The following is an 18,839-nucleotide window of genomic DNA, read 5'->3' as shown; positions in this document are numbered from 1 at the left end:
GAGACCCCAGTTGGGATTACAATTAATTGAAATATTTCTTTGTACACAGTTGATAGTTTGTGTTGAAATTTTTCTACAGACTACTTATTTTTCAAAAAGTTGCTGGTGGGGGTATTAATCACCTTCAGTGATAGGTCTAGTTTTTATTGCTTAAGCCAAATGCAAGCACTTTAATTAGAAGCTGCTTATGAGAGTAGTCAAATTAGTTGCATTATTATTACCATAGTGTATAAGTGAAACAGGGTGACAAAAATGTGCAGTTTGACTGGGACTCAAACAGGTTACCCTTGGAATACCATATGCAACTCTTCTGACTGAGCTATCTAGCCACTTACACATTTTCTCCCATAATTGTCACTATTTTCTCCCCTTATTAGTGAACAGTTCTCTTCTTTAACATGATATTAAGTCCTTTGTGCATTGATATATAGAACTTTTTCAGTAACAGAGAAGAGTTCAAAGTAATATGAGAAATATGTATGATGTGAATAGCATAGATTGTAAATGCATTAATGCAGGTGATATAAATACAGGTAGAAGAATTAATTGAAGTAACTGTATTTGAAAATCTCATTTGCTAGGACAACACTGTATTTATTCAGATTTTTTCCCCCAAGATATGAACAGTTTTTTGTAGCATTTTTATGATAAAAGTCTTTGAAATAGATTTATGAGCCAATAAGTTTATGATGCCAATAACATTACATTATCAGGTGATTATAAAAAAGCAGGTACAGATTTTGGTATGAGCAATTTTATTAGATATTTTAATGGCTTTTGTGGTAAGGGTTTAGATGGTAATGAATTGCTTCTGAGTGTTGGAAGAATGTCAATCAAATCTTATTAAGAAATAAATAGATGAAATTGGGTTGATTTATTGATGATATTACTGCCTTAAGGAGTGAAAGTCTGTTGTATATTTTGAAAAATGTTTAATGGTAGACAATATATTCAAGGGTGAAACATTGTAGTTAAAAACTCAAGAAGTAATGGATAGAAAGGGTATAATAAACCAAAGTTTGTATACCTATATACTAACAAAGGCTTTAACAAATGTACAAACATAATTTTAATCACTGGTCAAAGTAAGGAGCTATTCTGGGGGACATAGAATTTATAAATTGTTTGTATAAACCTAAGTACATACACACCTAACCATAAGAAACCCATGAACAAATACATCAGCCAGTATAGAAATATAGGAATGAACCAGTGTAACAATACAATAGGCCTTAGGTAGAATCAAAGATCTATTTTAACAATGTATGCTCATTAAAGTTCTGAGGAACCATTCAGCAAACAGGAAAATATATATGTATAGAACTGGTATATAAATCAGTATACAGTCATATGGATAAAGAACTATAAGTGATTCATGGAACCATTTTATTTTATATAGTGTATTTATTTAACAATTAGAATTATATGTAATTTTATCTATTTCAGGTTCTATGAAAGAAAAGGAAGGGCAGTTTATGCTTGAGGCTCTTAATGGTTTTCTCATCTTTGTTAATCGAAAAGGAATTTTTAAATTTTCAAAACCCAACCTTTAAGGATATTTGGGGAAAACCCTTAAAACATATAATTTAATTTTTTTTTAAATTTTTTTTGGCCCAAAAATTTTTGAAGGGGAAAAGTTAATTTATAAAGCTTTTTTTGTTTTTAAAATTAATAAAAATATTAAAAATTTGGTTATTTATTTTAATTTGAACACATATCCCCAAATAACTTTTACAAAATTTTAGTTAAATTTTTTCCCCATTTTTCCCCTGCAAATTAAAGGGGCCTTTCCTTAATTAAGTAAAAAAAAATTTTTCCCCTTTTATAACCCTTTCATTAAAGAATAATTGGGAAAGAACCTTTTTTTTTTTAAAAATAACAATATACCTTATATTAATTTGTTCCAATTTGGAAAATGTTAACAAAGGTTTTTGGGGGCAATTTCCCCATCTTTCTTTTGTTAAAACTAATTTTTTTTACGGAAAATTCCTTTTTAATTTTTTTAAGGGAAATAGAATTTTAAAATTTTTTAATTTTTCAAAAATTTTTTAATACTTTTTTGCAAAATTTTTTTATTTTTAAAAAAAATTTTAACATTTTATACAACCCCCCAAGAATTTTTAAAAATTTTTTGTTACATTTGTTTTAATTTTTTTACAATTTAAATAAAAAAAGAAAAAAAACGGTTATTTTGGAATTCTTTGGGAGTTTTCTTAGGCAAAAGGAAAAAAAATTAAAAAACCATTTAAAAAATTTAAATTTTAAATTTTCTTTTAAATAATTTTGAAATCCCAAGCCTTTTTGTTTTATTTCAGTTTTTATTTAAATGTTAATTAAATTTTTTAAAATTTTGTCATTTAAAGGGTTAAAATTTTTTGGTTGAGGAAATTAGGGTTTTATGCCCGCCCTTTTTATCCAATTTAAAAGGGTTGCTGCCTTTTTCCTTTGGGGAATATTATTTAAAAGGGAAGACTTCCCTTCCCTTTTAGGATATTTATTTAATGGGCCCCTTTTTAAAGTGATGTTATAAATTTACTTTTTTTTCCTTAAAAAGGATCAAATTTTCCAATTTTTTTTTCCCGGGCCTTTAAAGGGTTTTTCCCTTTTTATTAAAGGGGGGGAAAATTGAAATTTTCCTTTTAAGGACACTTTAATTTTAAATTTATCCCAATTTGGGAAAAAATTTTTAATTAAGGTTTTATGTTTTTTAAATGTTACAAATAATACCATGGTTGGGGGCAGGGTCACCTTTAGGGTTTTAAATTAAAAAAACTGTCCTTTTTTATAACCCCTTTTCCTTTTTAAAAGATAATAAAAGGGAAAAAATCTTTTTAAGTTATTTTTTCCTTTAAGGAAAATTTTTAAATTAATTTTTTTCTTTTTATAATTAATTTTTAAGGTTTGCCTGTCCTTTAAATAAATTTTTAATCTTTTAAGGGGATAAAATGTCCTTTTAAATGGGTTCAATTTTGGGTAAAACTAAAATTTTTTGATGTTTGCCAAAATTCCTTTGTTTGTTATTTTTAAATTTGAGGAAATAATTTTTAAAAATTTAATTAATTTGCCCCCTTTTGGAAAAGTTTAATTTCCAATTTTTTGTTTTTTGATTTTTAGTTAAAAAAGGTTATTTTCCTTTTGTAGCCTATTTCAAGTTTTTAGTTTTTCCTTTTGGTAAAACCTCTTTTAGCCCATTTGGGGAAAAAGTTTATAAAAAAAGACGGTTGTTTTAGAATTTTCAAACGGGGGGGGAATTTTTTTTTTTCCCCGGGTTAAAACCCTTTTCAAAATTTTGACCCAAATAATTTAATTTATGAAAAATCCAAAAAAGGGGAAAATTTTCCTTAAATTTTGGGTTTAAAAAAATTTTTAATTTAAATTTTCTGAACTTTTGAGTATGTTTTTAAAAAGGGTTAACTTTTTTCCCTTCTGGGATAGTTATTTTCCACATGGGTTAAACTTCCTGTCCTTTAAAGGGGATAGTTTAATTTAATGGTTGACTGTCCTGCCCTTTGAGTGATAGTCTATTTTAATGGTTTGACTGTCCTGCCCTTTGAGTTTTAGTCTTTTAAACATGGTTGATGTCCTGCCCTTTTGGGTGATAGTCTATGTTCACATGGTTGATGTCCTTTTCCTTTGATTGTTTAGTCTATATTCACATGGTTGATGCCCTTCTTTGAGTGATAGTCTATATTACGTTTTTGTTTCCTTTTCCTTTTGGGTAATGGGGTCTATTTTTAAGGGTTGACGTCCGGGTCCTTTGAGGGGGTTTAGTTATATTCCAGGGTTGACGGGGGTTCCTGCCCTTTGAGTGATAGTCTATATTCCCCAGGTTTTGACTGCCCTTTTTTCCTTTGATTTGGATAGTCTATATTCACATGGTTGACTGTCCTTTTTTCCTTTAAAGGAAAAGTTTTATATTCACAGGGTTTTGACTGCCCTTTTCCCTTTTTGATATAGTCTATTTTTACATGGTGACGGGTTCCTTGTCCTTTTGAGTGTTTTTAGTCTATTTTCCCAAAAGGTTGACTGTCCTTTCCTTTGAGTGATAGTCTATATTCCATGGTTACTGTCCTGTCCTTTGAGTGATAGTCTATATTCACATGGTTGACTGTCCTGTCCTTTGAGTGATAGTCTATATTCACATGGTTGACTGGTCCTGTTTCTTAAATTGATAGTCTATTTCAAATGGTTCCCCTTCTATTCTTTGGGAGATATTTAGGGTTTCCCGGGTTCTATATTCAAATTTGGGTGCCCTGTTTTTGGTTTGGAATTGGGGTTAATTTCCGGGTTTTTTAAATATTAATTTATAATTTCAAAGGGGTTTCATTTCCCGGGGTTTCTGTATATTTCCCTGAAATTTTTTAATTTTTCAACAGGTTCTATATTCCATGGTTGCTGTTTTGTTCCCCTGATTGATTTTTGGGGCTTGAATAAATAAAATTTTCTTTAATTTTAATGATTTAGTGACCTCAAACTATTTATAACTTTTTTATTGCCTGAAATCTATAACTACATGTATAGGGGTTAATTAAAGTAAAATTTGGAAAAATCCCAAAATAAACGGGTAAAGTCTTTTCCTTCATTACTACAAAGAAGCTTTTTGTAAAAAAATTCGGGATAAATTGATTGGCATCCTTACTCTGTAAAAATCATTTAACCCCCAATTTTTATGGAATGTAAGATTTTGTTATTGAAAAAATGTTTCCCCCGGGATTTTGTCCAAAATTTTAATGAACATATAACTTTAAAACCAATTAACTGTTGGGGTTTCAGAAAACGTAACTTTTTATTTTTAGAAACTGTAGAATAAAAGGGGCTGTAGGAAATACTGAACTTGTAACTGTTTTCTGGGGCATTTCATTAATGATGTTGTGTTTTCCCTTTTTCAGCTAGGAAATCTATCAGAATTTTCTTTTAAATTATAATTATATTTTCTGACCCCCTCAACATTAAAGATCACTTTTCTTCCGCCTGAAGCAAAATATACTTTACAAGTTTTCAACAAAAAAATGCTGAAAATTTTGTTTATTTTCTTCAGGCTAAAAAAAACCCTTTTTCTTTTTTACAATTTTTAAAAAACTTTAAAAAGGTAAATTTTGTTTTAAAATTTTTTTGAAACATTTTTAAAAGTTAATTTTTTTAATTTTAAATTTTGTTTCCGGGAAAACTTTTTCCAAGCTTTAAAAGGGAATTTGGTTTAAATTTTTTTCTTGTTATAATCCCAATTCTTTTTCGGGGGAAATTTCCTTTTTTTGGGTTTTAAGTTTTGGGGCACCTTAAATTAATTCTGTGCCATATGTTTTTCCCCCAAAAGGGGGCATTAAGGGGGAGAGATTTGCACTATTTGTGTGAAATAGTCATGGTTCTGTAAAAAAACCTTTTTGATTGGCATGATAATGTAGAATTGGACCTTTGAAATGTGTTCCTTAAACATTATCTAATAAAATATCTTCTATGTACAATAAATATAATATATAAACAAAGTGATATGTTAGCTTTTAGCATTTGTCAAATGTATATTTTCAGGAGTATCTATTTGGAAAAAATGTATATGATTATATTCATGAAAGTGATCACAAAGAATTAGTGAAACAATTTAACGAGGATAAAAGAGCAGACACTCCAAGTAAGTTACTATCTTTAGATAATGTTATATTGCATGTTGTATTAGTAGTTTATAGTTAGGTATTTTTGATTACTCTCACAAAGAAGACATTGTTATGTGACCTGAAAGGTACCCCAGTTGCTTATAAGCCATCAGAACGGTAGTTTGTAATACCTAAGTAAGGATTTTTATGTAAATGGTTGCAGTCTTTAAGTTTACCCTCTGGTTCATCACATTAAATAACCAAAGCATAGTTCAGTCACCGCATGGTTTCTGGGCAGGCTGTCAAACAATTTACCAGTACTAGATGATGTCACTTTCGCAAGGAACTGCAAACTTTTGTACATGCCAGAGCAAAGGTAAAGTGTTAATGACCTTCCTTTACATGCCAGAGCAAAGGTTCAGTGTGAATGACTGTAGAAAAATTTCATGATCAATCACAATGAATATGACTTGCTCTGTCCGGGAACCGAGCCCTGGTTGCCTTATTCTCAGTCCAATGCTCTACCGAGCTTACCAGGTTGTGCTTTTGTACATGTTGTATGTACATGCTATATGTACATGTTGTAAGAAAAGATACTTTATGTATAAACACTGAAATGCTGTGGAAAAAGTACCATTTCGACTTCATAACATTACCATTATGTAGTTATTATGCACAATTATTGTAGAAATGAAAATGTTGAACTGACGTTGACAAAGTCAAAAAACATTGTCTCATTTTTACATGAAGCAAGCTCAATGTGAAACATTGATCATAAAAGAGCCACTAGCAACACAAAAGCTTTCAATAGCTAGAATAATTTCCTGTCATATAATTGGTTAGGTGTTATAGCTCAGGAATCACTTGCCATATTTTAAGGTTTGAGCGGAACAGAGCGTGATCTGTCAATATTATTTTTATTGATTTAAATTGTTGTTGTCTGATGACTGTTGACAGGATTGTCAGCTAGGGGAGCTAGTGTCTGTTTCACTTTAACTCTTGCAAACAAAATCTTCTATATATTCTTGTTTCATGCTCTGTCTTTTATACAAAAAAAAACAACAACAAAAAACAATAAAAGAATACATTTCATTGTTCATGGCCTGTTAAAATGTTTGCTTTATCAACAAAGTTAGTTAATTATTTGATTATATAGTAACATATCTCCTTTTCTCTATTCACTGATATAAATTATTACATGTCACAATAAATGATAAAAATGAATTTAACTAGTTTGCGTACAATTTAAACAAATGCTAGAGTTAATAATACATTTCAAGTCTTTTATAATAATCAAGTTTATTGGAAAAATTGTGAGGAAAATTAGAAAAAATGGCATTAGAACTGTCTCTGGTAGCTGGAGAAAATCATTTAATTTAATTCTGGCTCATGTTTGGAGAAATGGTTTCCTAAATTGATTTGTTTCTTTTTAAAACTCCCATTGTGATAAAAACATCGAAGGGCAGCTTTAGCCTAAATTGCACCTAGGCCATTTTGTTAATGCATAGTGTATTTTCCAATGGACTCTTGATCTGAAAGTTCACCTGTATGAAGGGGCAGGACAGAAAGTATACTTTTTTGAAAGACAAGACATAAAGTTTAAAAGTTTGCTAAATATGAAATACTGTTAGAAATTAATTCAATAACTCAATTACCTTAGTTAACATTGTCAGAATTTGCAGACAAAACAAACTTCACAGACTGATATGTATGTTGATTCATGTGCATGTTGGTATAAGATAAAATCTTGTTTTCCTGGAAGGACATACTATCTGATAAATACTGGAAGCATTATTCTGATTGTGTCCCTGTGTGTATGGGTCAATGGCCAGGATGCCAATTTGTTTCTTAAAACAATCCACCAACATGACAGCAAATTACTGTGTGGTCACTTTATGATATGATATGGTGTTCAAAGATCATCTTTATGTGCACCTTTTGTATAGTCACTTCTAAGATGTCACCACTTTTTACTGTAAACCTTCCATACTTCTGTTTCATTATGAAATATTGCTCTATATCTGCATGGAATTTCATGGTCATTAAAAAAGATATATCCAAACAAAAGAAGTTCATATCATTTCCCAAAGGAGCAAAACCAGGTGCATTTTTCACAGGACTTTGTGCAGTAAACTACAATGATAAGATTTATTTCAAGAAATTATGCCATTTCTACTCAATTATCTTGTTTATAAAAATAAATGAGCTTGTGGTGGCTGTCTGTGTGGGATTTGGGTAAACATATTGCTTTTATAAGATCTTTTGCCAGGGGTAATATGACAACAAAGCCTGAGAACCAAACCACCCAAGTATTATAGTGACAGACCAGTCTGCACAGGGGTGTGATTCACTGATTATACATATACCCATATAGTATATAGATAATATGAAATATTAATTAAAGTTTAACTTTTCTTGAAAATATATAGAGCTTTTTGTGTCAATATATATACAGTTAGTATTTGTAGATACATACACACCAAATAATTGATATCTTCGTGGTTTTGGTTAACTGTTTTTAATTTATCAAGATTTTAGTGTGGCCAAGAGCATCATCCACAGATTATTTATAGACCAACACAGCTATAAAAGTACAGAAACAGTCTGCAAGTTTAGTCTGATGAAAACACAGTAGTTTGCATTGTGTTTATAGATTTTACTGTCAACCTCAGACATGAATTGAGAAACAGACTTAAAACCCCCTTAAAGCATCTTAAAACAGTTTTATAATCCATAGACAACATTTTATTCAGGCATTAGAGAAGTTCTTGTTAAAAATCCTTTTTCAAAGATGAAGTAATATATTAAAAATTTCAATCACATTATATTTAGATTTAATTGTTATATTAATTAAGGAAGGTGGTTGTTTATGTGCTGTTTATTGAACAGTTTTAGGAAGTATTTTAAATAGTTAGACTTATTAATTATGCTCACCTTATTTGGAAACTAATTTAATTGCTAGTACATTGTTCTTCTACCATTTATAATATAAACTGGTTTTTAGCAATCAGTGCTTGAGTTATTGAATATAACTAAAAATATTAATGATTTTATTTCTTAAAATGAGATTATTAAAGTAAGAAATTTGTTTCTTGCTAATTAGTGTCTGAAAGATTTTATTCATGCTGAGAAAAATAATCCATTATTAATGTCTACATTCCAAGAATCATTAAATAGTTAATTGGTTAATTATTTAAGGTAGTTAGAGTTAGGTGACTTGATGTAGTAGTAGAAACTTGCAACATTTTATCTCCAGTTATAACAGTGACAAAATGAGATAGAAACTTGCAACATTTTATCTCCAGTTATAACAGTGACAAAATGAGATAGAAACTTGCAACATTTTATCTCCAGTTATAACAGTGACAAAATGAGATAGAAACTTGCAACATTTTATCTCCAGTTATAACAGTGACAAAATGAGATAGAAACTTGCAACATTTTATCTCCAGTTATAACAGTGATAAAATGAGATATAAACTTGCAACATTTTATCTCCAGTTATAACAGTGATAAAATGAGATATAAACTTGCAACATTTTATCTCCAGTTATAACAGTGATAAAATGAGATAGAAACTTGCAACATTTTATCTCCAGTTATAACAGTGACAAAATGAGATATAAACTTGCAACATTTTATCTCCAGTTATAACAGTGATAAAATGAGATAGAAACTTGCAACATTTTATCTTCAGTTATAACAGTGACAAAATGAGATAGAAACTTGCAACATTTTATCTCCAGTTATAACAGTGACAAAATGAGATAGAAACTTGCAACATTTTATCTCCAGTTATAACAGTGACAAAATGAGATAGAAACTTGCAACATTTTATCTCCAGTTATAACAGTGACAAAATGAGATATAAACTTGCAACATTTTATCTCCAGTTATAACAGTGATAAAATGAGATATAAACTTGCAACATTTTATCTCCAGTTATAACAGTGATAAAATGAGATAGAAACTTGCAACATTTTATCTCCAGTTATAACAGTGACAAAAACATTTAGGCCACAGAAAATTAATTTTTAGACTCTCATCCCCGCCCGCCCATATCAAAATCTTTCCGCCCCAAAATAATTTATTTTCATGAAAAAAATTGTTCATTTCCAGGGTTCCCTCTGGTTCAAAATTAGTTTCATCTTCACATGTTCCCGAAGTGTCACACAATTGATGACATAATTGATTATACGGTACCTGATTATACAGTTTGATAAACAAACTAATAGCGCATGACCTTTCGCATTTGGGCCGCTTATGTAATTGACGCGGCCGCTTAAGACATTTAAGTGTACTAGTTGTCGGATGCTTTTATCTTACGTTGGCGCCAGTTTAATTCGCAAATTAAAGATTTTATGCGCCAGAATTAATATTTTGGCGCCATTGGCGAGCGCATTTCTCAGACGTCTGTGGACGAAAATTCGTCCGAAAATCGTGGTTGAATTTTCGCGGGACGAACGCATAAAAATCAGACTGAGGTTTACAGCGTCTAGTGATCAAGATTTTAAATACGTTCGTTTTCGATCAATAAAATTGTCAAAATGTTCGTCATATGTGAAATATATGATGCAGTAAACAAGAAAACTGTTTGTGATTGGTTTGGGTTTAGTTTTGATCAAAATCTCGGTGGAAATGATGCGACGTTCATCAATAATAATATTCATACATTTCTGTTTTTTCAGGTCTTAAAAGTGATGGATAAAATAAATTATAAATTATAAATTCCGCCCACCCGCCCCAATTATTTCTTGAAACCTGGATGAGAGTCTAAAGATTAATTTTCTATGGCCTTATATAACATAGTATTTCATCGCAATTTATAAAAATAATGAATTGAAATATTAAAATAAGAAATTATTATTTCAGAGTAATAACTCTATTGAAAACAGAGACATTTTATGAGAAATCAATTTCAAAACTATTCTCAGACCTAGATTGTAATTCTTTCTTTTCATCTCAGAATCTAGAGAAAACTGTGGAATTTGATATGTGTCCATAGGGAAATTTAATGTTATCTTTGACACCTTTGTCACTCTATTTAAAATCAAGTGAGTATTTGTGGGCTGAGAATTTTAGATAAATTTTCTTTGTGATGTGCTTGATATTAGTTTTTCACTATGATAAATTTTACTGGACATTACAGAAACAAATATTGAACACATGTTGGGTAGTGTAGTGAGGTTACAATCTCTGCTATAATATGTAGACATTTGTATGAGACTAAATTAAGGTGTTGCATGCAGTTCTTATCTAATTAATCATTTTAGGTATATGCACTTCAAATTGCGTAAATGTCATTTCACATCACTAAGGGTCATTATTATTTGTCATTTTGTAAACTTATAAAAATTCAGCATGATTCTTGTCATAGGAAAAAAATAATAGAATGCTATGTTTGTTTGACACAATCCTTGTCAATATCTAATTGGTGACACAAAAAGTTATGGCTTTTCACATTATGAAACTAGCATCACTCCATAGTTTATGACATAAATTTTATTTAGATGTAAAGTTTCTACCCCAGCTTGACTATCTAAAACAGATGAATTATGTAATAACCATGGCTCTTAGTTTCTTCACAAGAACAGTAACATCTGACCTCAGCACTTGCTCTTAATGCAAGCTGATATAGTAAAAATTTAGTCATTTTATATGGCCATAATATAATCATAATGTCACTTTCAATAAATAGCATACTTGTCAATGATTAGTTGTGCACCTTGGTATTTTATAAACTATTATGACTTGTGTGTAGTGTTTCTTTGTTGGTTTTTTTTTGAGCAATCAATACAATCTGTTATGAGTTTCCTTACTATGAATTAAAACCACAAACCATCCCTTTTTGCCATCTGCACCATGTGGTTAGTGGGGTCAAATAAGTTTGAATATATTAAGGGATATGCTGTTTGTTATTTTGCAAAGTCATTTGTAAATTTTGTGGTAAAAAGTTTTAACACTTTATCTTCACCGGCATATGGAAACACAAAATGTTAAAAATAGGATCTCTACAAGTCCTGCTTTGTTCGAAAACAGAATAGGATATCTTTCTTAGTTTTGATTTTCTCATCATATTGTTCTCCCACTCTCTTTTTTCCAACACCTAATTAAACAGGTGTTTTAGTTTTAATAATTTGTCTTGAATGATAGTATTATATTGGCTGCAACAGATAAACTGATTATAATAGAAGCCCAGGCATGAGGAAATGATAAATGAAGCCCTGATATAAACGTTGGAGAGGCCCAGTTTTGAAGAAACAATTTTAGGAGCCCTGATAGTATGTAGAAATAAAATAACCAAAAAATAATTTGACTTTTTCAGACAGAATGATGAAGGTTGCTCATTGACTCACTGGCGTCTGCGCCAAAGCGCGGCACCCTTTATGGAATGAAATAAGATTTTGTGAAAGGGCAATTGCAACTTCTTGGGCCTTTTCGTCTGTCATAACAGCCCGGATCATTCCAATCGGTATGAGGGTGTTTGATTATCATGACAGTATTATTATACATAACGTGGCACTCATGATGTTTTATTATAGAAGGACAGGAGAGAGAAAGGAAGAAAATCCATGATCTACAGTGGCATGTCTAAAGAGGCAGACATGCAAATTATTCTGCATTTTTATCATGTGAATATAGCAAGTTTTAATGATGATAACATCTTCCAGTGTTATTGTAGAATAAAGAGAGAGAGATCTGCTTCTATATATGGTATTTCTGGTGTCAGACACAGAGTCTATTTTAGATGATAGATAATGTGTCTGTAATGGCAGACATTTTGATAGAACATTCCATTTTCTGGCTGTTAATATCAGAACTAATGTAGTCAGTATATATTATTGCAGATTTTATATTTCACGCTGTTGGTCCTTGATATAGCATGCAATGTAAGTAAGAAATGACATGTAAAGAGGCTTTGTGTTATATTTGGAATCAAATGCTTGCTGATATGGTTATGTGGAATTGGAGACAAACCTAATTAAGAAACATCAGTATTTTACACTATAAAAACTAAGGGAGCTTTCTGTATTTAGAATGGGAATAACTTAAGAACCTTGCCAAGCATTATGTAAAAATTTGCCTTGTCTTCTTAAACTATTGGTTAGAAACCACCTAAAAAGGTATTACATTTTGCTTAAATATCAATATGTCCCATTTTAGTGTTGACAAGAAAGAAAAAAACATGAACCAGTTTTTGAAAACTATTTGGTTTATAGGTAACTTGCTTGGACTTCCACTTTGAGGTTGATAAGGGGTCAAGGTCGTTTAGACATAAAGTGTATTTTTCTTCTTTTCTTCATACAGCTTATAGTATATTATATAAAAATCTTTGGGTTTTGTTTGTATCTGTGTGTATATGTAGTCACAGTAGTCAATGCTGCTGAAGAAGGCCGACAGACTGAAAGATATGGCAAATTCAAATTATTGATATTAATTAATTAGATATATGGTATATACGTACTTATAAATATTGCATAGATATTATCTTGTCTAGGCCAAGATCAGTAAGCCAATGTACTAGCTGTGTCAAAAATTATCCATTTGAACTTAACCATATTTTTATCATACATACACCATTTCAGACATCTATTGCAAGGAAATGTTATTTAAAAGTCTTAGTGCTAAAATGTAGAAATCCTTATTAGATACAATGTGTCTTTTATGGCATAAATGCTATTATTAGATGATTTTCAACTTTTATCATCACCTGAAATAGATTGTTAATAGTGTGAAATTCTCTTAGAAATGTACTTGACTGTGTGACATTTAAAGGTTGCATTATAGATATATTTATTCCCTGTAATTAGCTAATTTTCAGCAGCAGCACAAAATTGTCCATATTCTTCATGAGTCCTTTAATTACCCTAACAAATTGCTGCCATATAACAATTAACAGGTATCCTTTTCAATTATATTTACAATTAATATCATACATTTTTTTTTCTTAATAGAAGTTAACAATTGTGCAGTGATGAAAGTCATTGTGAAATAAGAAATTTTATATTGAGATAGAACAGACATTGTTGTTGATCAATATTTACAGTTTATCTCAGACAATTCCTCCTGCAATAAAACATTTCATTGACATATGATAAAGCTCTGTATAATGTTTGTTCTGGTGTGATTATATTGGCACCATTTTAAGATCAGTTTCTTTGCTTTTTCCTTTTTCTTTAAAGTTTTTTCGTGTTCAGTGGTTATACTCATTACAGGTATGTTCATATGATAAACCGAGAATATATCTCAGGTAATGTGATAAACAGAGAATATATCTCTGGTTTATGTGATAAACAGAGAATATATCTCTGATTTTTATGATAAACAGAGAATGCATCTCTGGTTTATGTGATAAATGGAGAATATATCTCTGGTTTATGTGATAAATGAAGAATATATTTCCATGGTTTGTGTGATAAACAGAGAATATATCTCCAAGCTTTATGTGATAAACAAATGATATATTTCCAAGGACTGTTCTTTTTAAGAATTCAAAACTAAAGTGTCAGTAATATTGTAATTTAACACAGTATTCTATTGAATTCTGTCTGTCAAATAATTGAGCTAACATATTTTTTTGTTCAGTAGCTGTTCTTTCTCAATTAAGACATTTGATAGATTATAAACTTTCCCTGATGATCTGGAAATATTAAGACATAGATTATAAACTTTCCCTGATGATCTGGAAATATTAAGACATTTGATAGATTATAAACTTTCCCAGATGATCTGGAAATATTAAGACATTTGATAGATTATAAACTTTCCGTGATGATCTGGAAATATTAAGACATTTGATAGATTATAAACTTTCCCTGATGATCTGGAAATATTAAGACATTTGATAGATTATAAACTTTCCCTGATGATCTGGAAATATTAAGACATAGATTATAAACTTTCCCTGATGATCTGGAAATATTAAGACATATGATAGATTATAAACTTTCCCAGATGATCTGGAAATATTAAGACATTTGATAGATTATAAACTTTCCCTGATGATGATCTGGAAATATTAAGACATTTGATAAATTATAAACTTTCCCTGATGATCTGGAAATATTAAGACATTTGATAGATTATAAACTTTCCCTGATGATCTGGAAATATTACAACATTTGATTGATTATAAACTTTCCCTGATGTTGAAAGAATATAAACACTACATGGAAACAAAACAGAAGCAGTAAAAACATAATAAAACAGAATTTAAGAGAATATTTTGATGAACTGTTGTGTCTGTGATTGTTACAGTGAGAGTATACAGGTGGTTGACAGCAATATTTCACTGTGACATGAAAGTCATTGATCTTTAATTGGTATCAAGAATCAAGACTAAATTTATTGCATTTCTCTGTCTGTCTTGCTTAATAGGTTTATTTTTCACCTGTTACAGACTTCTCATTATCAGCATGGTCAACTTTTTTATATATGTTTAAGTCTAACTGGCAAATGTCAAAATGTACAAACTTGAAGTCTTCCTGGTTGAATTTACTTATGGTGGAAACTTTCTTGCTATTGTCAGAAAGACTATAATTTGTCAGAAAGACATTACAAGCATCACAATGGGCAGTTAATGCACAGTACATTCTTCCTGACTTTTGTCAGAAAAAACCCATTATAGATATAGGTCAATCAGCAAATTAGAGAACCATAGAAATTTTGTTCCAATTACTAACATTTCTATAAAAAGTAAATGTTACAAAGATGGATTGGCACTGTTCATCAAGTACAGAGATAATCTAGTTAGAGATTTTTTACATCCATTAATGTTTTCAGGTTACAAATGTTGCAGAAATGATGTTATGTGTCTTTTCATTTACTCAAATAAATGTTACATATTAAGGAAAAAAACAAGAAACATTATTATTAATAAACACATAGATTGCACTTGTATGGGTGGTTATTTGCTTCTTGATTCTCTTAGATTTAACATGTGTACTTTTAAATAAATTTCAAAAAGCTTATGTTAAAGGCCTTTAATTTATATTGTTGTAACTTTTAAAAATTTTATGAAGTAGAAATTTGGTGATAAATACTGCAAAAACAGTTTTTTTTACCTTTCTTAAAATCTTAGTCAATTTTTGGCCGGGTTGCACTGGTTAAAGTATGGTGAATGTCGGGCGGCAGGCGGGCAGGGAAAGTTTTTCGTAACAGTTTTCTCAACAACTCCTTATCACAGCCTCTTGATATTTGGCATACAGCATTGACACATGGTCCCATACTGTGGGATTCGATTTCAGGTCTGTCCCTCATCCACTTCCTGCTTATCGACCTAGTTAAATTTTCGACATTAAGTGGTCAATGGTAGGAAATTTTCGTAACAGTTTTTCTCAACAACTGCTTATCACAGCCTTTTGATATTTGGCATACAGCATTGACACCTGGTTCCATACCATGGGATTCGATTTCAGGTCTGTTGCTTATCCACTTTCTGTTTACCGACTTAGTTAAATTTTCGACATTAATGGTCATTGGTAGGAAATTTGCGTAACAGTTTTCTCAGCAACTACTTATCACAGCCTTTTGTTATTTTGCATACAGCATTGACACGTGGTCCCATACTGTGCGATTCGATTTTAGGTCTGTTGCTCTTCCACATCCTGTTTACTGACTTAGTTAAATTTTCGACATTAATGGTCAGTGGTAAGTTTTTTTCGTAACATCTGACACAGCATCATGATATTTGGTATACAAATGCAACCCGGCCTTTTCTGTCTTTGACCCAGTTTTCTCAATATTTTTTTTTAAATATTTGGATTCATATGCATGCAGCTTGAAGTGATTTCATAGAAGCTGTTATTGTAAATTATGATTTAAAAGGAAGATGTTTAGCTTTAAATCATTTCTTATATTTGAAAAAGCTTTAAACAAAGTTCAGCAGTTATTTTATGTGAAGATGAAAACAATCTCCTATTAAGTGTAATCCTAAAATTGATTCACAGATTCCAGATGAGATTCTTGTTACAAAGAGAAGATTTGTATTCATAGAATATGGCTCCCTTGTCAGATATCTCTGATATGCCATGAGTTATTCTTGGATGGAATTTCTGGATTTAGGTCATGGACAATATTGTTTACTGTGCATATTTCTGCTATGGTATAATCTTGTATATCATTTAGACTCCAGGGTATTTGTGATGAGTGGATTAGGGGGTGAGGATAGGGGGTGAGATTTGCTTGGACATAATGATGGACATGTGAGTATGGGCACTGAGTGAGTTATTAAAGACTTATAATGGAACTCAGCTGGACAGTGAACATTCCATACATAAACAGATGTCTCTGAAAATGAATACAGATCTATCCTGTATTTATATAATGCATTATATGTATGACAGCAATAGCATGAAGACATGGTCCTATGATACTTACATGTCCATATGTAAGATAGCTAGCACACTATCAGAGAGTGACATCCAAGATGTTAAAAAAAATAAACAACAACTCGTCATTGTTATTAAGAACATAATTATTCAGGGAGTTCATAGGCATTGACCTTCTATTGCATACAGCAGCAATTACTTTGGAAATATTTGAGAGTGGTTTTTGATGTCAAATGCTAATGTTGTCACATATTGTACAGACTTTGCTGCATGCTTATTGCTTAGTTTGTTTAGATATGTATGTGCTAGTCATAATTTGTTCACTTACAGATATTTTTGTTTTCCTGTATTAAGGATACATTATGCATGAATATTGTGTTTGTAAAATCATGTTTTAATAGAGGATTAATGCATTTTTTGTGCATTAATATCTGCAAAAGCACACAATTACACATTTAAAGCAAGAGCTGGCAAGGCAAGGTCTAAAATTAGTCCAAGAACTTCTGCAGATATTAATGTATGAAAAAACGTGCTTTAGTGCTATACTTGTATCAGTAAGTTTTGTATAAAAAATCCATTTCTTGTGCCGCTTTCCAATTGCCATTGACAGTTATGTTTTGATAATTAAACAACATGCATAATAAGAAACGTGCAACAACTTTGTAGGGTCCATTCATGCATGTTTTCTTCTCAGTTTATGTACACTTGAGTGTACAGTTTTTATGTGAGAAAAAAAAAATGTTATTGAATTTGAAATGAAATTTAGGTATTAATGATATTACTTAATATAAACATTAAAGTAATAAAAGTAAAGCCTTTAAGAAAATTGGAAAGTGGATACTGTTAAACTTTGGGTTTATTATTGTCATAGTTAAAGGAGTACATTACAGTGGGAACTGTAAAAAAAAGAACTGCAAATTGTTATTACTTCACAAATGTTAACAACCAATTTAAATGTTTTTGCACTGAGCCTTCATTTTAACTTTTTTATACCCCCAAAAACGAAGTTTGGGGGGGTATATAGGAGTCACCCGGTGGTCAGTCGGTCGGTCGGTCGGTCGGTTGGTCGGTCGGGCGGTCGGTCGGTCGGTCGGTCCAGACGTCCGTTGCATTTTCCTTGTCCGGAGCATAACTTGAAAACTAATGGTTGGAATTCAATATAACTACATACAATGGTCAAGCACATTGAGAGGAAGTGAAGTGCACAAGAACCATAACTCTATCTTGACTAATTACAGAGTTATTGCCCTTTGTTACTTTTCCTTGTCCGGGGCATAACTTGAAAACTACTGGTTGGAATTCAAAACAACTTCATACAATTGTCAAACACAATAAGGGGAAGTGCAGTGCACAAGAACCATAACTCTATCTAAAGTAATTACAGAGTTATTGCCCTTTGTTGCTTTTCCATTGCTTTTTTTTTGTCCGTTGCATTTTCCTTGTCCGGAGCATAACTTGAAGACTAATGGTTGGAATTCAATATAACTACATACAATGGTCAAGCACATTGATAGGAAGTGCAGGGCGTAAGAAACATAACTCTATCTTGACTAATTACAGAGTTATTGCCCTTTGTTACTTTTCCTTGTCCATGGCATAACTTAAAAACTACTGGTTGGAATTCAAAACAACTTCATACAATTATCAAACACAATAAGGGGAAGTGCAGTGCACAAGAACCATAACTCTATCTAAAGTAATTACAGAGTTATTGCCCTTTGTTGCTTTTCAATTGCCTTCTTTTTTTTTGTCCAAAGCATAACTTGAAGACTTATGGTTGGAATTCGATATAACTACATACAATGGTCAAGCACATTGAGAGGAAGTGCAGTGCATAAGAACTATAACTCTATCTAAAGTACTTACAAAGTTATTGCCCTTTATTACTTTTCCATTGCTTTCTTTTGTCCGGACCATAACT

At 30.9% G+C, this 18,839-nt stretch overlaps 2 protein-coding genes across 2 annotated transcripts in view; both read left to right on the top strand.

The window, feature by feature from the left end:
* The window catches only part of LOC132715106 (aryl hydrocarbon receptor-like), a 63,234-nt gene extending 61,681 nt beyond the window's left edge, over nucleotides 1–1,553 (top strand). Inside the window, exon 5 of the mRNA XM_060698089.1 lies at nucleotides 1,447–1,553. Within this exon, the coding sequence (XP_060554072.1) occupies nucleotides 1,447–1,553 (107 nt within the window). The remainder of the gene's footprint in view (nucleotides 1–1,446) is intronic.
* Nucleotides 1,554–5,517: 3,964 nt separating this feature from the next.
* LOC132715097 (hypoxia-inducible factor 1-alpha-like) overlaps nucleotides 5,518–18,839 on the top strand; it is an 84,288-nt gene continuing 70,966 nt past the window's right edge. Inside the window, exon 1 of the mRNA XM_060698077.1 lies at nucleotides 5,518–5,626. The gene's annotated coding sequence lies outside the window, so the exon portion shown is untranslated. The remainder of the gene's footprint in view (nucleotides 5,627–18,839) is intronic.

This window comes from Ruditapes philippinarum, unplaced genomic scaffold (genome assembly GCF_026571515.1).
Source record: "Ruditapes philippinarum isolate M1 unplaced genomic scaffold, ASM2657151v2 ctg1340_1_1_1_1, whole genome shotgun sequence".
Taxonomy (NCBI): domain Eukaryota; kingdom Metazoa; phylum Mollusca; class Bivalvia; order Venerida; family Veneridae; genus Ruditapes; species Ruditapes philippinarum.
This window is presented reverse-complemented; position numbering and strand designations above follow the sequence as displayed.